At 35.2% G+C, this 18,791-nt stretch overlaps 1 protein-coding gene across 5 annotated transcripts in view; it reads left to right on the top strand.

Moving 5' to 3' along the window:
- Positions 1-18,791, top strand: part of NIPBL (NIPBL cohesin loading factor) — a 185,028-nt gene that overhangs the window by 110,429 nt on the left and 55,808 nt on the right. For all 5 annotated transcript variants that reach the window (XM_034657010.1, XM_002923367.3, XM_011230031.2 and 2 more), the window contains 6 exons: positions 6,370-6,552; positions 10,921-11,118; positions 11,360-11,431; positions 11,519-11,608; positions 13,323-13,426; positions 16,260-16,346. In XM_034657010.1, the coding sequence (XP_034512901.1) occupies positions 6,370-6,552; positions 10,921-11,118; positions 11,360-11,431; positions 11,519-11,608; positions 13,323-13,426; positions 16,260-16,346 (734 nt within the window). The remainder of the gene's footprint in view (positions 1-6,369; positions 6,553-10,920; positions 11,119-11,359; positions 11,432-11,518; positions 11,609-13,322; positions 13,427-16,259; positions 16,347-18,791) is intronic.

Genomic DNA, 18,791 nt, shown 5'->3' with positions numbered 1-18,791 from the left:
ATCTTTTTATTTATTCGACAGAGATAGAGACAGCCAGCGAGAGAGGGAACACAAGCAGGGGGAGTGGGAGAGGAAGAAGCAGGCTCATAGCAGAGGAGCCTGATGTGAGGCTCGATCCCGCACCGCCGGGACCACGCCCTGAGCCGAAGGCAGACGCTTAACCGCTGTGCCACCCAGGCGCCCCTAAACATCTTTCCTCATAGAACTTTTTCGTTGTATAAATTTTCTTGGAATAAATTTCCATGAATAGTATAAAAGGGTTAAAGGATTTTAACCCCATTTGCTGTGTGTTATATAGTCTACACAAGTTAGCAGATTCTGAGTGTATACATCTCAGTAAACTGCAAGCAGACCTACAGAACTCAAAAACAAAAGCCTGAATCACTCCATGTCATCTCAAACACCTTATGCATAGCAGTTAACTCCAAAAGGCATTGCTGTGGAAAGCATTGTGGAAAGCTTGATCTTTTCAATAATGATCATGAGTCAAGAAGTTATCTTGTTTTTCTTGGGGGATGGGTTCGGGGGGTTGGGTTTTTGTAGTTTTTTTTTTTTTTTAAAGATTTTATTTATTTATTTGACAGAGATAGAGGGAACGGCCAGCGAGAGAGGGAACACAAGCAGGGGGAGTGGGAGAGGAAGAAGCAGGCTCATAGCGGAGGAGCCTGATGTGGGGCTCGATGCCATAACGCAGAGATCACGCCCTGAGCCGAAGGCAGATGCTTAACGACTGCCACCCAGGCGCCCCATAAAATGCATGTTGTGACCTGATGCACATATACAGGCACATATTAACAATCCCTATACTATAAGCAAAAAACTGATGCTTTCACTTTCATTTTAAAACAACTGCTAGTCAAGACCCACAAAACTGATTTCACAACATGCTTATGGGCCATAACTCGCAACTTAAAAATTGCTGCTTAACATTGAAAAGGAGACTTGCCAGTTCTTAGGTTGTAATAGTCTTTGTGTAGCGATTATATAATGGTGCTTTGCATTAGTTTCAGTATTTCTCAAAGACCATCAGAAAGAGAATAGCTGCAGATTTGACCCTGACCACCCCCTCCCTAGCCAAAGATGAATAACTACTAGTCTTCCCTTAAAAAAGATCCTTTTTTTTTTTTAATTTTTAAAAATCCTGAATAAGCATTATTAGGCCTCCAGCCAGTACTGGGGTTGTCTCCGCCTCTTTATCAAAGTCAAGGAACTTTATACCAGATTATCTCATTGTGCATGACTTCCATTTATCCTAAACCATCACAAAAAAAGCAACTTCTCTATTTCCCGACTCTTTTCTTCTAGAGGAGGTAGTCTACCTGATGCTCTCTTCCCTTAAATTAAGACTTCATCGTCAGTTATAAACAGATCCTCCCTTCTTATTACCCTGACGACTGTTAACAACTACGGTAAAAAGCTGTGTTTCATTTCCCTCATTTTCACTCAGTGAAGGAGCCTTAGTACTAAAAAAGTAGAATCTCCTTTCTCCTAGTTTGCTATTGCTCCTTCCAAGTACAGTTGATGCTTGAACAACATGTAGGCTAGGGGCATTCACACACACACACCCCCCGACACACACAGTCAAAAATCCGTGTATAGCTCTTGACTGCTTCTAAATTTAGTGATAGCCTAATGTTGACCAGGAAACCTTAAAAATAACTTCAAGTCGACTAATACATATTTTGTATATTACATATATACTCTACTCTTACAATAAAGTAAGCTAGAAAAAAATGTTATTAAGAAAATCATAAGGAAAAGGAAATACATTTACAGAACTATACTGTATCCAAAAAAAAAAAAATGGCATAAAAGTGGACCCATGCAATTCAAACCTGTGTTGTTTAGGGATCAGCTGTAATTGCTAAAATACACATGTCAAAGTTCTTCCCCTCAAGTCATTGTCTTATGTCCTCAGTGACACCAATCTTCCATTTCCCTATATTCACTGAGGATTTGTCACAGGCTTCCTCTTTACCCCTATTACTGCCATCAGGTTATAACCTTGGGGTCCCTATGAAAGGAACATTCAATGTCCTGGTCTCATAGTTGAACCACACATTTTTTTAGTTTCTCTTTAGGTTGTTGCTTTTTGTTTCTACCTCCCAATTGTTAACCATATTTCAGAACTATGTAATCTGCAATTTATGCTCCTTGGGTGTACTTCTTAACAGTGGCTTCGAATAAAGAAGTAGGCTTGCATATAGGAACCATTTCCACCAAAAAATACGTATCTTCAAACCATATTAACCTTAGGGTCACAAGATGGGCCAGTTGACAACATACACTACTAAATTTTTATTTTCTTTTGCATCTCATTAAAGTTGAAGATCCACTTGATGCTACTCCCCTGTAATTTGTATAGGTTATTCTAAGAATTATCACAGAACTACATTATACCTAAGATGTTTTTGATGACTTACGTAATTTGGAGGTTTATGTGAGTTTCATGGTTTGTTTCTTTTTCTTATTTTTTTTTTTAAAGATTTTTATTTATTTATTCGACAGAGATAGAGACAGCCAGCGAGAGAGGGAACACAAGCAGGGGGAGTGGGAGAGGAAGAAGCAGGCTCATAGCAGAGGAGCCTGATGTGGGGCTCAATCCCATAACGCCGGGATCACGCCCTGAGCGGAAGGTAGACGCTTAACCGCTGTGCCACCCAGGCGCCCCTCATGGTTTGTTTCTGAACATGACTGGTTTCCATTGTCTGAATCTTCAGTCCTAAAGAGTTCATTAATTGAGGTGGTTTATTTTAATCTTGGGATTGCTTTTCACTTAAAAAAACAAACCAGATACATTGTTAGTTATCAGACTAGTGACTCTGAGACTTTTAGTAGTTTGGTTTTAATAATCTGCTAAGTGTGCTAATATGAGTGATTTATACTTAAAGTCCAAGATTACTAAAATGTAGTGCATCTAAAAGTAAATGAATTCTTTTAGCCTTATGAGAGCTAGGAAATAGAGGTGCACTATGTCTGTCTGTATATCTACAAAAGCTGGAAGTGTAGTACTTCACAAAATTGTGACTAAATGACATTGTCTCCTCAAGCCAGTAACTTGAAATTTTATGGTAATTCACACCTGATATAAAGAATAAAGTAACAGAGATGGGAGAAATGAGGTGAGAAAGATAGTCATAAAGTACTAGCAATCTGAAGTTTTTAAGAACAAATAACTCCACAAACAACAATAATTTATAAAATCATTGTGTTGAGAATTAGACATTATTTTTGCATTTAAAGGATTATTTCCTAATTCAGGGGAAAGAACATAACCAAATATATCAGAGGCATCATTTGAGGTACTCACTGTTTATTCATATCTATTGAAGCTGAGTCAGTTATTCAGTCCTTGATAATGTATTTAAATATGCTGATTTTGAGTATAGGAAAGTCAAACATTTTATCTCTTAACCTTTGTAATCAAGGGACCTGGGTGAATCAATTTATAAAGTGTTTTACTAAAAGGGAGAAAGGATGTTTAATTCAGAAAATGCATAAACCTGTGGAATAGGTGTTTCTATTCACAATGAAACAGGATTCAGTTTTGGAGGATGGTACATTGAGAGACATTACCCATTGCTGGATTTTTTTTTTCTTTCTTTCTTTCTTTTAAAGGTTTTATTTATTTGACAGAGAGAGAGGCAGCAAGAGAGGGAACACAAGCAGGGGGAGAGGGAGAAGCAGGCTTCCCGCTGAGCAGGGAGACCGATGCGGGGCTTGATCCCAGAACGCTGGGATCATGACCTGAGCCGAAGGCAGACGCTTAACAACTGAGCCACCCAGGCGCCCCTGGATTTTTTTTTTTTCTTAAGTTGGGTCATCTTCAGAAATGAAACATTTGGTATTTGAGTTATGGTGCTGTAACTTTCAGAGTTATACAGAGGTTAAAATGATCTACAGACTACAAAAGCTCTTAAATTTGATAGCATTCTTTTTAATTTAGGGAATAAGAGGTGGTAAATTACAGTGAATAAGCTTTGATGCCTGCTTTATCAAATATAAGTTTTCTGTGTCTGGCTATTGTGAGGATTTTTTTTTTTTTTTTTTGTAAGAGAGAAAGAAGAGAGCAGACTCCTTGCTCTGGGGATATAATAAACCATTGTAAAGAGTTACAGGTACCAATACATATATTGACCCTTGACTTTTTTTTTTTGTATATTTATCTGCAGGATAATTTTAATTCTGGTTTATTAGTATCAGGTCAGATATGTCTCTGAGAATGAGAATTTAGTCTAAGCAGAACAAAATCAGGGAAATCTTCTTTTTAAAAAATTTCATGATGGACTAAAGGCCAAATACTTTGGGCTGTCTGTATTTAAATACCCAAAAAGGTTATGACATTTTAGGTAGTACAAAAAAGAAAGCATTTCCATTTTTTAAAATTTGGGAAATGTCTTCATTTGCCTATAAAATATAGCAATTCAGAAACTATATGGGAAGTACACTTGTAAGTGATCATAGGAAATTATGAATGACAGGCAATCAAAAAGCATTTATTGACCATTAATATATACACACTTAATATTATAGGTCATGTGGAAAGAGGAAGATAAATACTAGAAAACATGATCCTTCCAACAAAACAACCACACATTTAATTAGAGGTGTTCAAGACATTAAGGACCTTTTTTTTTTTTTTTTTTTTTTTTAAAAAGAGAAAGGGAGGGCCATACAGAGAGAGAAAATCCCAAGCAGGCTTCCAGTGTGGAGCCCAATGCAGGGCTCAATCTCAGGACCCTGAGATCATGACCTGATCATAAATCAAGAGTTGGATGCTTAGCTGACTGAGCTACGCAGGCGGCACCCCAAGACATTAAGGACTTTTAAATGAAATGCATAGTGTGTTTACCTGGGGTTTGATGTTATGGACAATCCAAAGCTAAAGTTGAATACTAAAAAGTGGACCTCACTGATAAAATACAGTTGAATTAAGAAAGCTAGCACGGAGTAATGTTGTATGATTTGAAAGTGACACAGATAGGTATACTCAACATTATTATGTCCCAGGATTCTCGGCAGTGAAGTCTTTGGAATATTACCAGTCACAAGTATTACGTCTTTGTTGGGTAAAAATTTTTGCTATGTGTGTCCTTAGAAGAATAAAAGACTAAAAGTTAACTGAAATAACTCCATGGTGTTGAATAAAAGTTGCACAAAGAATAAAAAAGGCTTATTCTTCCATCGAGATTAATAATTTATGTTTTATATTCTTAAATTATTGGGATTGTATATTGAGGCTTTGAAATTGTCTTAATCAGTACCCGTTCATTCTTGTCATGATTTATTTTTATCCTGTACATAAGTACTATTATCATTCAAATGTTGCAGTGTTAAGGTTGATGTTAGTTACTAATATTCCCTGCTATAAACCACTAAGGTACTCTTTGCTCCCAATTTCTAAAATTTAGCAGGTAAGACATCATTTTTATACTTCCACTCAAAGATTTACAAGGGTAAGTAATTTAAAATTGTCATCTTTAATAGTCATCAAGGACAAATTATCCTGAATAAATAGCTTTTGCTACTTCTTTGCTTTTAAGCTCTCAGTAGGATATAAGAATTTATTTTTTCATAGCAACTGTTAGTGTATTTGTGTATATGTGTGGGATTAAGTAGTCAATATTATGTTAATGTTACTCTGTTGCTGTATTTTTATCCTTAGTCTTTCATGGGAAAATATGAACTTATTTCATAATAAACTTGAATTTACTATTTTTAATTATAGACGTTTACATTTTAATATTTTTTTATTTCTCCTGTCTTTCATGTTTCTGTTCTCTTCAGTATAATGCATTTATTGGTTTATCTATTTTAGGAAGTTCTTTGTAATACTAAAGGCATCACCACGCCTCTCAAATAGACAGTGATAGATAAACGCCACAGTACACAACCCAAGAGCATAGAGGAAGAGAAGGGTATGATAAGTGTCTTCCAGCTCTTCAAATTTGCACTGAGAGATAGTATTACTTTCAAACTAACTGGTCCAGAACTCTGTAAAACAAATTTGGGTGCTACCAAGAATGCGAGATGAATCTCTTACTACATATATACTGGATAATGCCAGTGGATCTCTTGTTTTAGAAAGTTTTTAGTCCACACAGACAAATGAAGGCATTATATCAAAAACTGATGATGTAACTACCCTTTTTATGTTTTTTAAGTTATTATGTAATGATATATGTATAAAAACTGCATTATCAGATCAGGTTGAAGCCTATTAGAGTCTTAAATATGTGTTTTATTAAAATACAAAGCTGGCTTAGAAAACTTATATAAATACTAATATTTCATTTTTATTGCACTAATATAGTTAAAATTTCCCTTTTATCTTCAGATTTAAATTCTTTTCTTACCTTTCATTAATAGGTAGTATAGATCAATCAGTGTTAAAAGAATTACCCCCCGAACTTCTGGCAGAAATTGAATCCACCATGCCACTTTGTGAACGTGTGAAAATGAATAAACGCAAGCGTAGCACAGTTAATGAAAAGCCAAAATATGCTGAAATCAGTTCAGATGAAGATAATGATAGTGATGAAGCTTTTGAATGTAAGTATCACATAACTTTCTTTTACTTTAGAATTAAGCAGATTGATGTGTTTGTCTCATTCATAATTTGGGGGGGGTAGGAAGAGTACAGTGATTTAATTCTTTATAACATAGTATAGCAAGTTTTTTTCTTTATACTTAAAAAATGTGCGAAAGATGAGATCAGTTGGCACCAAGAAAAAAAATTTAATGAGCTATAATTAGTGTCAAATAACACAGGTATGTGTCTATATTTAGCAAACATTTATTGAGCTCCTGTATATGCTAGGCACTGAGAATAAAAATACAAATAAGATGTGGCCCCTGTCTTTGAAGAGCCTTCAATCTAATGGGGGAAATATGTAAACAGTTGTAGCACAGTGAGAAAAGTACAGTGATTGTAAATCCAGGATGCTATGGGAGCACATTGGATTGGCATCAGGATTATACTTGGGGGTTCAGGGAATGATTACTGGAAGAGGTGACACTTGAGTTGAGTCTTGAAGGACACATAGGAGATAGCCAGGTAAAGAAATATTTAAAACCATACTATCACTAAATTATGAATGGATTAGCCACATTGCCAATTAACTGTGTGGTTTGGACCTGGCTTCTCCTTTTTGCCCAGCTGTGTCCTGGAATTCCTCCCTTGTTTCACTGTTTTCCAGAGCTGGCTTCTTCACTACACAGCTACCTCTCTACAACACTGTGATCACCTGTCTTTGCACTAGACTTGCTATACCTCGCCTGTCTTCCTACTGGTCCACTGAAAAAGTTCTTCTCTTTTATCCCTATCTTCCTTCTTCTGGAGCAAGAGAATTGAGCCTAGCCAAGAGGGGTCAGCAACCTTGTTTGACTTAAACGGCATTCAGTGGAAACAGACTATGGGAGATCTTCACTTGTGTGCCAACTGACTTAGTCATTATGACCAAAAGAAGTGGGAAGACCACCAGTGTGTTCTACCTTTTCCACCTAGTTTCCGTAGATTGAGGTGTGACAAGCAAGGGCAGGAAGGACAGATGCATGCTGCCAATTTTAAATGTATATTGCTGATGGAAATCCTTTACCTCCTCCAAAGTTTTCGATGTTCATTTACTCTGATCTTCTTTAAATTGTGAGCTCTTGAGCTATGAGGAGTAGACTATGAATACTGGACAAATATGAACAAAGTTTTAAAATTGAAATAAAATATATAGCAAAGTTAATCTGACATTTAATTATATGTATATTTGTTATAACTTGTTATTATCATGAGATGTATTTACGTGCAATATATTTCAATGGCTAAAGTTAATACTTTTTTATTATAATCAAACATTTTTGGTCATATGGGAACATATGCTCTGGAAAGGGAAAGGAGAAAGGAGATCTGGTGGCCCAGAAACTCACTCCCCTTTATATACATACCTCTCCTTCACTTCTCCTCCTTCTCCCCCATCCCCAAAACATCACACATTTCTAAAGGGAATAGCTAAGAAGGAGGAGTTCCTTAATTGCAGATTGATTTCAAATCACACTTCAACTCCATTTAACGGAGAGTGGGTCCCTACGTTGCTAAACTGATGAGAATTTTGAAGCTACCTCACAGTTAAGTAGAAAGGATAGCATGATCAGAAATGCCCACCAAGTATAAAATAGGGGAGAGAGCCACACATGCCTTATGTTTGTCGTCAGTGCAGCCACTATTCTTTTCCTTGCTTTCTGTTATGAGAGCTGTCATTTCATCTTATGGGAGCACATAGTGTCATCTTAAAGCCACGGATCCTGTTACATCTATTCCCAAGTATGTTGAAAGCTGATGTTAGTTAGAGAACCTCAGCTTCAACCTGCTAGGTGTAAGAACTTTCTCTGGATTTTTCAAGAGACCACAGAGTAGCTTCCTGTTTTTCTTAGTTTATTTCTATATAAGTAACTATAGAAAAATTGGCTCTGGAGCCACTGATTTAAGAGATGAAAGAATTTCAATTGGTCGTTGACATAAATAACCAAATTGTCATTATACCACAACAAAAACGGTGTAGTGAAAATATAGTATAGTACAAAATGTAGAAGTATTATGAGAAGATAAGCACAAGCATTATGATGCTTTGAGAGACTTTTTGAAACTTAAGGTTTTGCTGCAGTTTAATCAAATTGGTTTCCTAAAAATCGAAAACTAAGGCAATTGTTTTGTTTGAAGGATGGAAGAAGGGTTGAGGGGTAACTTTGTTGGGCCACATAAATTTCGGTAGCCATAACACAAATACAAGATCATTGGGTTGCTGGAGAAGGAGGAGGGAAGACATAAGCTAGGGAGCAGTGTAGGTGAAATTTAGAAAAGAAAGGTGGAAGACACTCAAGGCATATTTTACCTACCTGTCTGCTGAGGGTCCTCCCCTACTTCTTTCAGGGTTATGAGGGCAATAGAGAAAAAACAAGTAACAGTGAATTGGTGAATTCCAACATACTGTATCATAGAAGTTGGATGGGTTTTTTTCTAATTCGCCATCCTATTTTTATCCAAATTTCCTAGAGTTTAATGAGTGTGAAACAGAAATCTTCAAGGCCTATAAAAACTACCACCAATACAGTATATTGTATGTTCTTGCTAACAATTTTAAGATTTTTCAAGCGTTTTCTAATAGAATTGAATGCTTGAAATGGATTTCTTATGAAATTAAAATTCAGAAGGACTAAGTAAGTCATATTTGAGGTCATAGAATACTACTTTCTGCACATTTCTGAACAAGCTTATTAGTTGTTATTCCTCATATTTGGTAGGTATTTTAGTACTTGTTGAAAAAGTAGTGAATGCTGCATAAATGATCTGTTTCTCTGACACACACACTTTATATTAGTTTATACGGCAGCCTCTCACTAAGGGAATGTACTGGGGTGTACCCTAATTGTAAAAGGGGGGACGTCCTAATTCTTCCTCATATTTCATGTCAAATTTATGCCTAATTAAGAAAATCATTGGAGATTTGAATATATGCACTTAATTTTTTTTTATGAACTATCTTGCTATGCCAAGCTTATGACCAAAAAGAAGAGGAAACAAAATTATCTTTTTCTGTTCTGCTATTAGTAGATTGAACAGAAGGGTCCAGAACCAGAAACCAAACTAGATTCTTGAATAGGAGGAGCTAAAGCAGTGTGTAAGGGTAAGATTAGCCAGGGTACAGACATTGCTTACCCACACCTAAAGGCACTGGCGCAAGCATATATAGAATGCATGGGCCAGAGGTTGGCATCCTTAAATCAAAGGATTTAAGACGACTCAAGCAAGAGATTTTTCTTAAGTATTTGGGTATTGATCATAGTTAGGAATTAGAAATAGAAGCCAGTTCAAAGAAAGCAAGGGAGTCAAATTTAGTTCAACAGACTAGAAAATACTTCATTGTCACCAACAAGTGGTCAAAACAACAAGATCCCAAGATATAGGACACATCAGTTCTCTATCCTAGTTTTAAGTTGGTGGTGCTACACCCTAGAGCAGGTATGGTAAATATTTGTCACTTGTACTGCCCTCCAGCTCTCACAGGACAGACATTTTTAATCAGTCTTTCTTGTTGAAATATGATGCTTTCTCAGGGAAATATGCTCTAGGCAGCTATTACCAGTTGATCAGAGTTGATGTGTCAGATGAAATCTGTTTGCCAGTTCTGCCTAGAAGTTCCTGTTAGTGCTGGTATTTTTAATGGAATGCTTAGACCCTTGGAAGGTTGGGGAAGGGACTGAAGGTAACATATATAAATATGTTTATGTAGCATATATAAGCTTAAAAACTTTTCTCCTTGGGTTTAAGCAAGTACATTGCTGGAGAACTGAATTCAATATATGAGTATTTACAACTGTACAGATTTATTCTATCTCTGTAGGTCTGTGATGTTAGATTATCAGAGTCTATTGAATTTATACCCAAGTTGTGGGCTTAACTTGGCTTTTCATTGTTGGTATTCGTGGTTACTCCATATCCTATAATACTTTCTCAGAAGTTTACTTTTCCTCCAAACCCTGCTCCCATCAATAATCCATATGCTTTAAGGTGTTTGTTTTTCATTCAAATCCTAGATAAAGATTGTTTTACATGCCTTAATTAATCCTGATGGTTAGATATTATCTTTACCAACTCACTGACTTTCTTTGAAATGAGCTGTGTTTAATTCCCAGAACATTCCTGTTTATTAGCAGACCAAATTCATGTAGAAATCTTTAAATCTAAAATAATAGGATGCTAAAATAAATGATACCATTTCTATACCATACTTTGTATTTCTGATGAAACAGAATGACTCAGTTTCCTAGACCCACACGATGATTTTCCCCTATGTGGTTCATTTGTGAAGTACAAGTTTTAATAGTCTTTTTAAATGAGGTAAATTATTTGTCATGGGGATTTGCTTCTAGCCTCTAGGAAACGACATAAAAAAGATGATGATAAAGCTTGGGAATATGAAGAGCGTGACAGAAGAAGCTCTGGGGATCATAGGAGAAGTGGCCACTCTCATGAAGGAAGAAGGAGTTCAGGTGGTGGTCGTTATCGAAACCGAAGCCCATCAGATTCCGACATGGAAGATTATTCTCCTCCTCCCAGCCTTAGTGAGGGTAATTCATCAGTGTCAACGGATTTCTTACATAAGCTTCTTTAAATTTAGGTCTTTAACTTTGAAGAATATTTGATACCTTTTTGTGAGTTAATTAACAACTCCTAATTATTAAGACAGTATATATTTAGTTTGGAATGGCAGTGGTTATTGTTTAATGTTTTGGAGGAAACTAGAAGCAAAAATAGAAATATTTTAAGTTGTCATTCCTGTATTTCAATATTTCTTTATGTTTATTTTAGTTGCTAGAAAAATGAAGAAAAAAGAAAAACAGAAGAAGAGGAAAGCTTATGAACCAAAACTAACGCCTGAAGGTAACGTTTTAGTTTGTCTTTGTTCATAGTCTTCAGCTTCGGTTTTCTACATGTAATGTGATAAGTTTTTTTTTTTCTCTGTTGTAGAAATGATGGATTCTTCAACTTTTAAGAGATTCACAGCCTCAATAGAGAATATTTTGGATAATTTAGAAGATATGGATTTTACTGCATTTGGTAAAATCATTTTAAGATATATTTATTTACCTCTATAAAGTCAGTTTTAAATAAATGTACTTACCTATGTGTCTAGCTTTCTGCCAGTTCTCTAGTGGATACAGAGGCATGGTCTGTGCTCTCAAGAAACCTATCTAGTTGTAGAGTCAAGTGTAGTCTGTGTTTTTTGGTTTTTTGTTTTGTTTTAAAGATTATTTATTTATTTGAGAGAGAGAGACAGACAGACTCCCTGCTGAGCAGGGAGCCTGATGTGGGACTCAATCTCAGGACCCTGGGATCATGGCGGAACCGAAGGCAGACGCTTAACTGATTGAGACATACAGGTGTCGCTCAAGTGTAGTCTGTGTTATCAAGAAACTGAAAACTTTAGTGTAATAATCAAGTATTATTGATACTGTCTTTGGAATCTTGAGAATGCAGCTACCAAAGTAGGTGATACTTAAAGAAACCTTTATTCAGATGAGACGTGAGTAGGTGCTAGATAAGGAGAGTACTAATACGAGCAAGGATGCAGAAATAGGAACCCATGCATCTGCTCATTTATTCTTATAGCCAATATTTATTGAATACATACTCTCTGTCAGCAGTATATTAAATGCTAGAGATGCAAAGATAAATACCCCAGCCCCTGGCTTTAAGTAATACAGAATCTAATGTGGAAAACAAAATAGTAATCTAATTAGAATACAGTAGGATTAATATATTCATATATTCCTTTTATAATAATATGTAAATATCATATCTTTAAATGTAAAAATGTAACACTGCTTATAGTTTTTGGAGCTACTCTCAACCAGTCTCTCAGCTGGTACAAACACTAGTGCCTAATTTCTACAAAAGCCATATAATATACAATAATTCTGATATGAGTCCACCTATTTGAAAATGTCTTAAAAGGTATATTACCCTTTATATTATATTACCCTTTATTTTTAAGTATTTGTTTTGTGAAAGTTACTTGCCTAAGTATCATGAATGCATTTCTCCATTATTTGGCCTACCAGTTGTGTGCTGAGAAACTGTCTTCCATGTCATTTAAGATCCCAACAGGAAGACAGATGGCACTCTCAAATTAGGATAATTTGAGGAGGACTTATTTACAAAGAGACCAGTTACAGAGTTGGGGACAGAATAGTGCCAGAATCTGGGGTTAGCAGCCATGGAACTATTACCATCCCTATTCCAAAAGAAAGAAAGGGTAAAGAGAAGTTGTGAGAACTCATTCTGTAGGGAAAATAATGTTGTAGACTTCTTGAAAAAAAGCAGTAACCTTTTGGTCAGAGGACACAGGCTGCCTGAGGAGATCTTACAAGGAAGGAGTCAGGGATATAAATACCCTGACCTTACTCTCCTTCTCTTTGATCTTCTGACAGGGCACCCCACTAGCTGAACCCAAACAGAAGCCAGAGGGCATGGGAGACTGTTGATGTAGTCCATACAGGTCAGCCTCTGGGGGCAGAGAGCTTGGTTGAGAAGGGTCAACAGTATATCTAAAGTAGTGAAGATAAGAGCTCTATCTCCTCCTCCCATCTTAGAACTCTCATTTTAATCCCTGTCCTTCATTCAGGGTTTGCTTGAGGTTTACAGAGCCTTCTTAGGTTGCTTTTGTTTAGTTTGTTTATATTTGTTTGTGTGTCCAGAAATTTTATTAAAAAGCTAAGCTTACTATTTTGAGCTATTTATTGTACCTAAATGGTTTGGTTTTGTTTTTCAGGTGATGATGATGAAATTCCTCAGGAACTTCTTTTAGGAAAACATCAGCTTAATGAACTCGGCAGTGAATCTGCTAAAATTAAAGCAATGGGTATAATGGATAAGGTATCTCACTAAAGAAAAATTTATATATTTACTTAAAGTCTAATGTTTGAAATTAAAGTTTTCAAGGTAAATTACGAAGATTACATATAAAGTAAATAATAATCAAAACAATTATGGTTGCCTTCTGAGAGTCTAACTGAATTATTTCTTTTTTTAAAAAACAAGACTCAAGTATTCTGTAAATTATTCTAAAGAAAATCATACTGTTGCATGGGCCTGGATTTTTTTTCACTGTTTAATTTTTTCATTATCTCAGGTATTTAGATTATTTCAATGTAGAAATACACTAAAAAAATTTTTGGTGTTTGCTTTAGTCATTGAGAGTGGTTAAAGTGTAAAGCTACAGTCTCAGTACATTAATTGTAATAAATACATAGCCTCATTGCTGTAGGCTTTGTAATAATTTTCATGAGTTGACTTTCTTGTGAGCTCTCTGTTGCTAGTCTCATTCTCTTCTAATGGAATAGCAGAGTATTTTTTCATTGATAAGAACTTCTGACAATAGTGACAGCATCAAGGGATGGCTTCCCATAATCTTTACGAACCACCATTTACTCCCTAAACTACTGCATGATTGCTGTGCAAATACAATTTCAAGACAAATCCTCCCTCCTCTTCTAACCAAGGCAGCCTCCCTGTTGTATAGAATTATCTACTCTAAGTCTCCCAATTTCCTAGTCTATAATATGAAGGTAATGTTTTATTCTTCAAGAATAAGTAAGAGAGTGAATAAAAGAGTGTTTACCTGTGGAGTTTACTCTAAACATCTTAAACTCTGTTTTTTCAATTTTATAATTTTTAAGTAGACTAGAAAATATTTTGATGTTTTTACCAAGTTAAAAGATAATCAGTTATTCATTTTTTGTTTATATATTTTCTGTATTCTAAGTAATAAATGTGCCATGAATTTAGATTTTTTATTGAGATATAATTGATATTATGTTTCATGTTTACCATTTAACCAGTCGATATTTGTATATATTGCAAAATGATCACAACAGTAAATCTAGTTAACATCCATCATCACACATAGTTACAATTTTTTTTTTCTGTGATGAGAACTTTTAAGTTCTACTCTCTTAGGAACTTTCAGATATGCAGGATTGTATTAACTGTAGTCACCATGCTGTACATTATATCCCAAGGACTTATTTATCTTATAATAGTACCTTTTGACCATCTTCACCTACCTTAGCCCCCATCCCCAACCCCTGTGGCAACCACCCATCTGTTCTGTGTGTCTGTGTGTTTGGTTGGTTGGTTGTTGGTAGTAGTTTTAGATTCCACATATAAGTGAGATTATATGGCATTTGTCGTTGTCGGATTTATTACTCTTAGCATAATGCCCTCAAGGACCAATCATGAGGTCACAGGTGGCAAGACTTCCTTTTCTTATGGCAAGATATTTCATTAACATTGTGTATATATACATATATACATATGTATACACGCGTGTACACACACACACATTTTATTTTCTTTGTCCATTCATCCATCAGTGGACACTTTGGATGCTTTCATGTCTTGGCTATTGTTAATAATCATGCAGTGAACATGGGTGTGCATGTATCTTCTTAAGTTAGCATTTTCTTTTCCTTCAGATATATTCCCAGAAGTGGAATTGATGAATCTTAAGGTGGTTCTATTTTTAGGCTTTTGAGGACCCACCATACTGTTTTCTATAATAGGTGCACCGTTTTACATTATCACCAACAGTGCACAAAGATTTCTATGAATTTGATTTTTAAAGCCAGACATATCACATAGTTAACCAATAATTAATGTGCTATTAGTTCACAATAATATTACTATGTGCAGTGAGGGATATATTGATTTATTTTTCATGTAGGAAAATGGCATCAGTTCTCTGAGGTGACACTGCCAGTCGTAGGTTTTATTTCATAAATTCCATAATTATATATAGCTAATATTTCAGTTTCACAAGGTGAGTTTGCTGAGTATTTTCAAAGTATAGAAAGTTTACCAAAAGTCTCAGTAATCTGTTTTGAAATTATCTAAAGCAGTATTTGGGGGAACTTGTTTCTGTACTCCAGCATAATCAAAATGTACTTTATGTCAGTTACTCTATTGATCCTTCCATTTGACTCTTCTGGCAGATTTGGTTGAGAGTCCTAGTGGCATGCTAGGAGTCTAAAAGGAGAACTGTTCAGTCAGGAGAATATGAATAACAGTTGCCTCCTAGCAGAACCTTTAAATCAGCTACTAATTTTTTAGGTAGAGAAATTATCCTTTGTAAGAAATGGAATAGATGTTTTTTAAAATAAGAAAGCTTTTGGGGGGAAAACCGTGTTATTTTACATTTGTAACTTTTATCATTTATAGTTTTATGCTTTATTCATAATGCCACCTTGAATTTTAAGATACCTGTGAATAACACTATAGTGTGGAAACCATATTATAATTAAATCAACAGATGAAAACTTGAGAGAGAGAGAGTGTGTGTTTGTGTGTGTATTCATATGCATGTTCAATATCACTGCCACAAGTACAGGGAGCCAGGCATCAGAACAAACTAAATCTTGACTAGCTATATGGTAAGAATTGAGCAAGTAGTGTGCATATGTGCCCATTCTGTGTTTGCTTTTCTTTCAGAAACAAGTGATTAATTCTCTACATAATTCAGTTTTAAGTTGAGAATTTTAAGTGGGAAAATTTTCTTTTCCAACTCTTTAAGCGGGTGGTAATTATATATATTCCATATCCCAAAGGTGATAATTGTACATGTTTCTTGAATAATTTATCACTTTTATCAATGATTGATTAAAATACCTGTATCTATATATATATATATACATATATGTTGCTATTTTAGCTTTCCACTGACAAAACTGTGAAAGTCCTAAATATCTTGGAGAAGAATATTCAAGATGGGTCAAAGCTTTCCACTTTGTTAAACCATGTAAGTTCAAGATCCATATTGTTAATTTTACCTTTACTGTTAAGATACAAGTTTTTTTTTTTTTTTTCAAAAGAACTCTGATTTTTAGGGGAAATCTCAAATTTCATTTATTTGAGCTTGTTACAACAAATTCATTAGCAGTGCTACTAAATAACACTTTTAGTAATTCAAAATTACATTGTTGATTTACAGCTTTGGCATAAACAGACAACAGACGTAAATTCTTTTCAGTTTACGGGACTGTTCTTTAATTTTCCATTATCCTCTTCCTTGTGTATGATCGTGTTTAAAATATTTTTTCATTTATGAAATGATAGTAATTCTTTTTCGTGACCTTCCTGGAGAATTAAATAGTTACAAACCTTATACTGCTTTCTTAACATATTCTAAAACAGTATATCCTAATATACCTTTTTTTTTTTTTTTTTTTTTTTTTAGATTTTATTTATTTGCAGGAGAGAGTGCACACGAGTGGGGGGAGGGGCAGAAGGAGAGGGAGAAGCAGACTCGCTGCTGAGCAGGGAGCCCACCCTGGGGCTTGATCCCCCAGGACCCTGAGATCATTACCTGAGCCAAAGGCAGACGCTTAACCAACTGAGCCACCCAGGCACCCCATACCATTTTTATACCCAGTTCAGATGGTCATTGAAAGGATTAAATAAATTAATTCATGTAAAGTGTTTAACAGTGTCTCCACATATTCTCAATAAACATTAACAGCAACCGTTAATGTATTTTAGTACCTTTATGTCAAAAACAGTAGCAACATAATGTAATGGTTTATAAACTGATAAAAGGAAATTGCCTGGAATCTACCTTCTTAGCATTGTAGCAGACTTTCAGAATCATATGTATATTCAAATTGATCTTGATAGCTCTACCATTAATGAATACAAACTCTAATACTTATGGGCATTTAATATGAGGTAAGAATTTGGGAACGTTTTAAGTTACTGAATTTTCTTTATTGCAGAAATTTCCAAAACACAAGCTCAAAAAGGTCCGTATTCTCATCTAGCAATAACTACTATTAACCCTTTTGATATATGAATTTCCATTCTCATATTTGCATATATACTATATATATTTAGTACATGCACTGGATCTTATGAGAGAAATGTTCTTGAGTTTGCTGAAGCCACAGGATTGCTAACTGATTTACATGGAATAAAAAATGTAGAAAAATACCACTCAGGTTGTATTTCTTTGGTTTCTTAAACATATCTATATTTTTCCAATGGCCTTTTTAAATTAGTTTTCGAATCAGAAACAAAGGGCTTAGAGAAACCCGTAGTGGCAATCTACTACATCCTTAGTCTACAGATGGTAGACTAAGGATTTATTTGAAACACTTTGACAAGAAATTGTAATAAATCTCAAGAATCTAGAGTTCTGGAGAGCTGGCTGACTCAGTCTTTTTTTTTTTTTTTTTAAAGATTTTTATTTATTTATTCGACAGACATAGAGACAGCCAGCGAGAGAGGGAACACAAGCAGGGGGAGTGGAAGAGGAAGAAGCAGGCCCCTAGCGGAGAGCCTGATGTGGGGCTCGATCCCATAACGCCGGGATCACGCCCTGAGCCGAAGGCAGACGCTTAACCGCTGTGCCACCCAGGCGCCCCTGTGCCACCCAGGCGCCCCCTGACTCAGTCTTAATGAAATTATTCTAATTCCTGAAGCTGTAGCATTATTTAATGTGTTGTAGATAATCTTGACATTTGACATGAATGATAAACCTCCTTAAATGACTCTTCCATACAGCGATTTTAATATTAAGGAAAAGCTACCCTATTTTTTTGAGTAGGTATGTAAGCAGTAAAATGGAAGAAAGCTTAGAGTTAGGAAAAAAGTAATGGAGTTTGTAGCATTAGTGATTAAAAAGCCCTTCTCTGCTTTACATATATCGTGCTTTTATTTGCTTCATTTCCCAATATATAAGCTTTGAATAGCATGCATTTGAAAGTATTCCTAGAGTATAAAGTTAGTATTTCATAAGTAAACATGTGATAGAAGCATTTTCACTCTCAAAGTGAAAAAAAGCACTCCTTCACATTTGTAATGTTAAGTTGCTAGTAGGTAAATTAAAATGCAATCTTCTGTCAGTTGTCGAATTATCCATTTTAGAAAATAAATTATGTTTTCAGTAGTCTGCATAATAACTACTTTTTAATCTCTGTTTCAAAAATACTGTGTTTTTGAAAAACAAGTATTGGGAATGATCAAGTCAATAACATTTTACCACTTTTAAATGCAGCTCTCCCATTCGTTGTTTTAATTTTCGCTTTGTTCACACAACAGCAAGCAGAACTTGCAGAGTTGTGACTATCATGTTTATACTCCAAACACAGAATTATCTCTATACAATTATAGTCTTCAGCTAAAATCTTTAGGTTTGGATAAAGTACATAGAAGATACTATAATTTTGTTATTGGAGTGTCATCTAGT

The sequence above is a fragment of the Ailuropoda melanoleuca genome, chromosome 3, assembly GCF_002007445.2.
Source record: "Ailuropoda melanoleuca isolate Jingjing chromosome 3, ASM200744v2, whole genome shotgun sequence".
NCBI classification, from domain to species: domain Eukaryota; kingdom Metazoa; phylum Chordata; class Mammalia; order Carnivora; family Ursidae; genus Ailuropoda; species Ailuropoda melanoleuca.
Note: the sequence above shows the minus strand (reverse complement) of the source record. Positions and strands in the feature narration are given on the sequence as shown.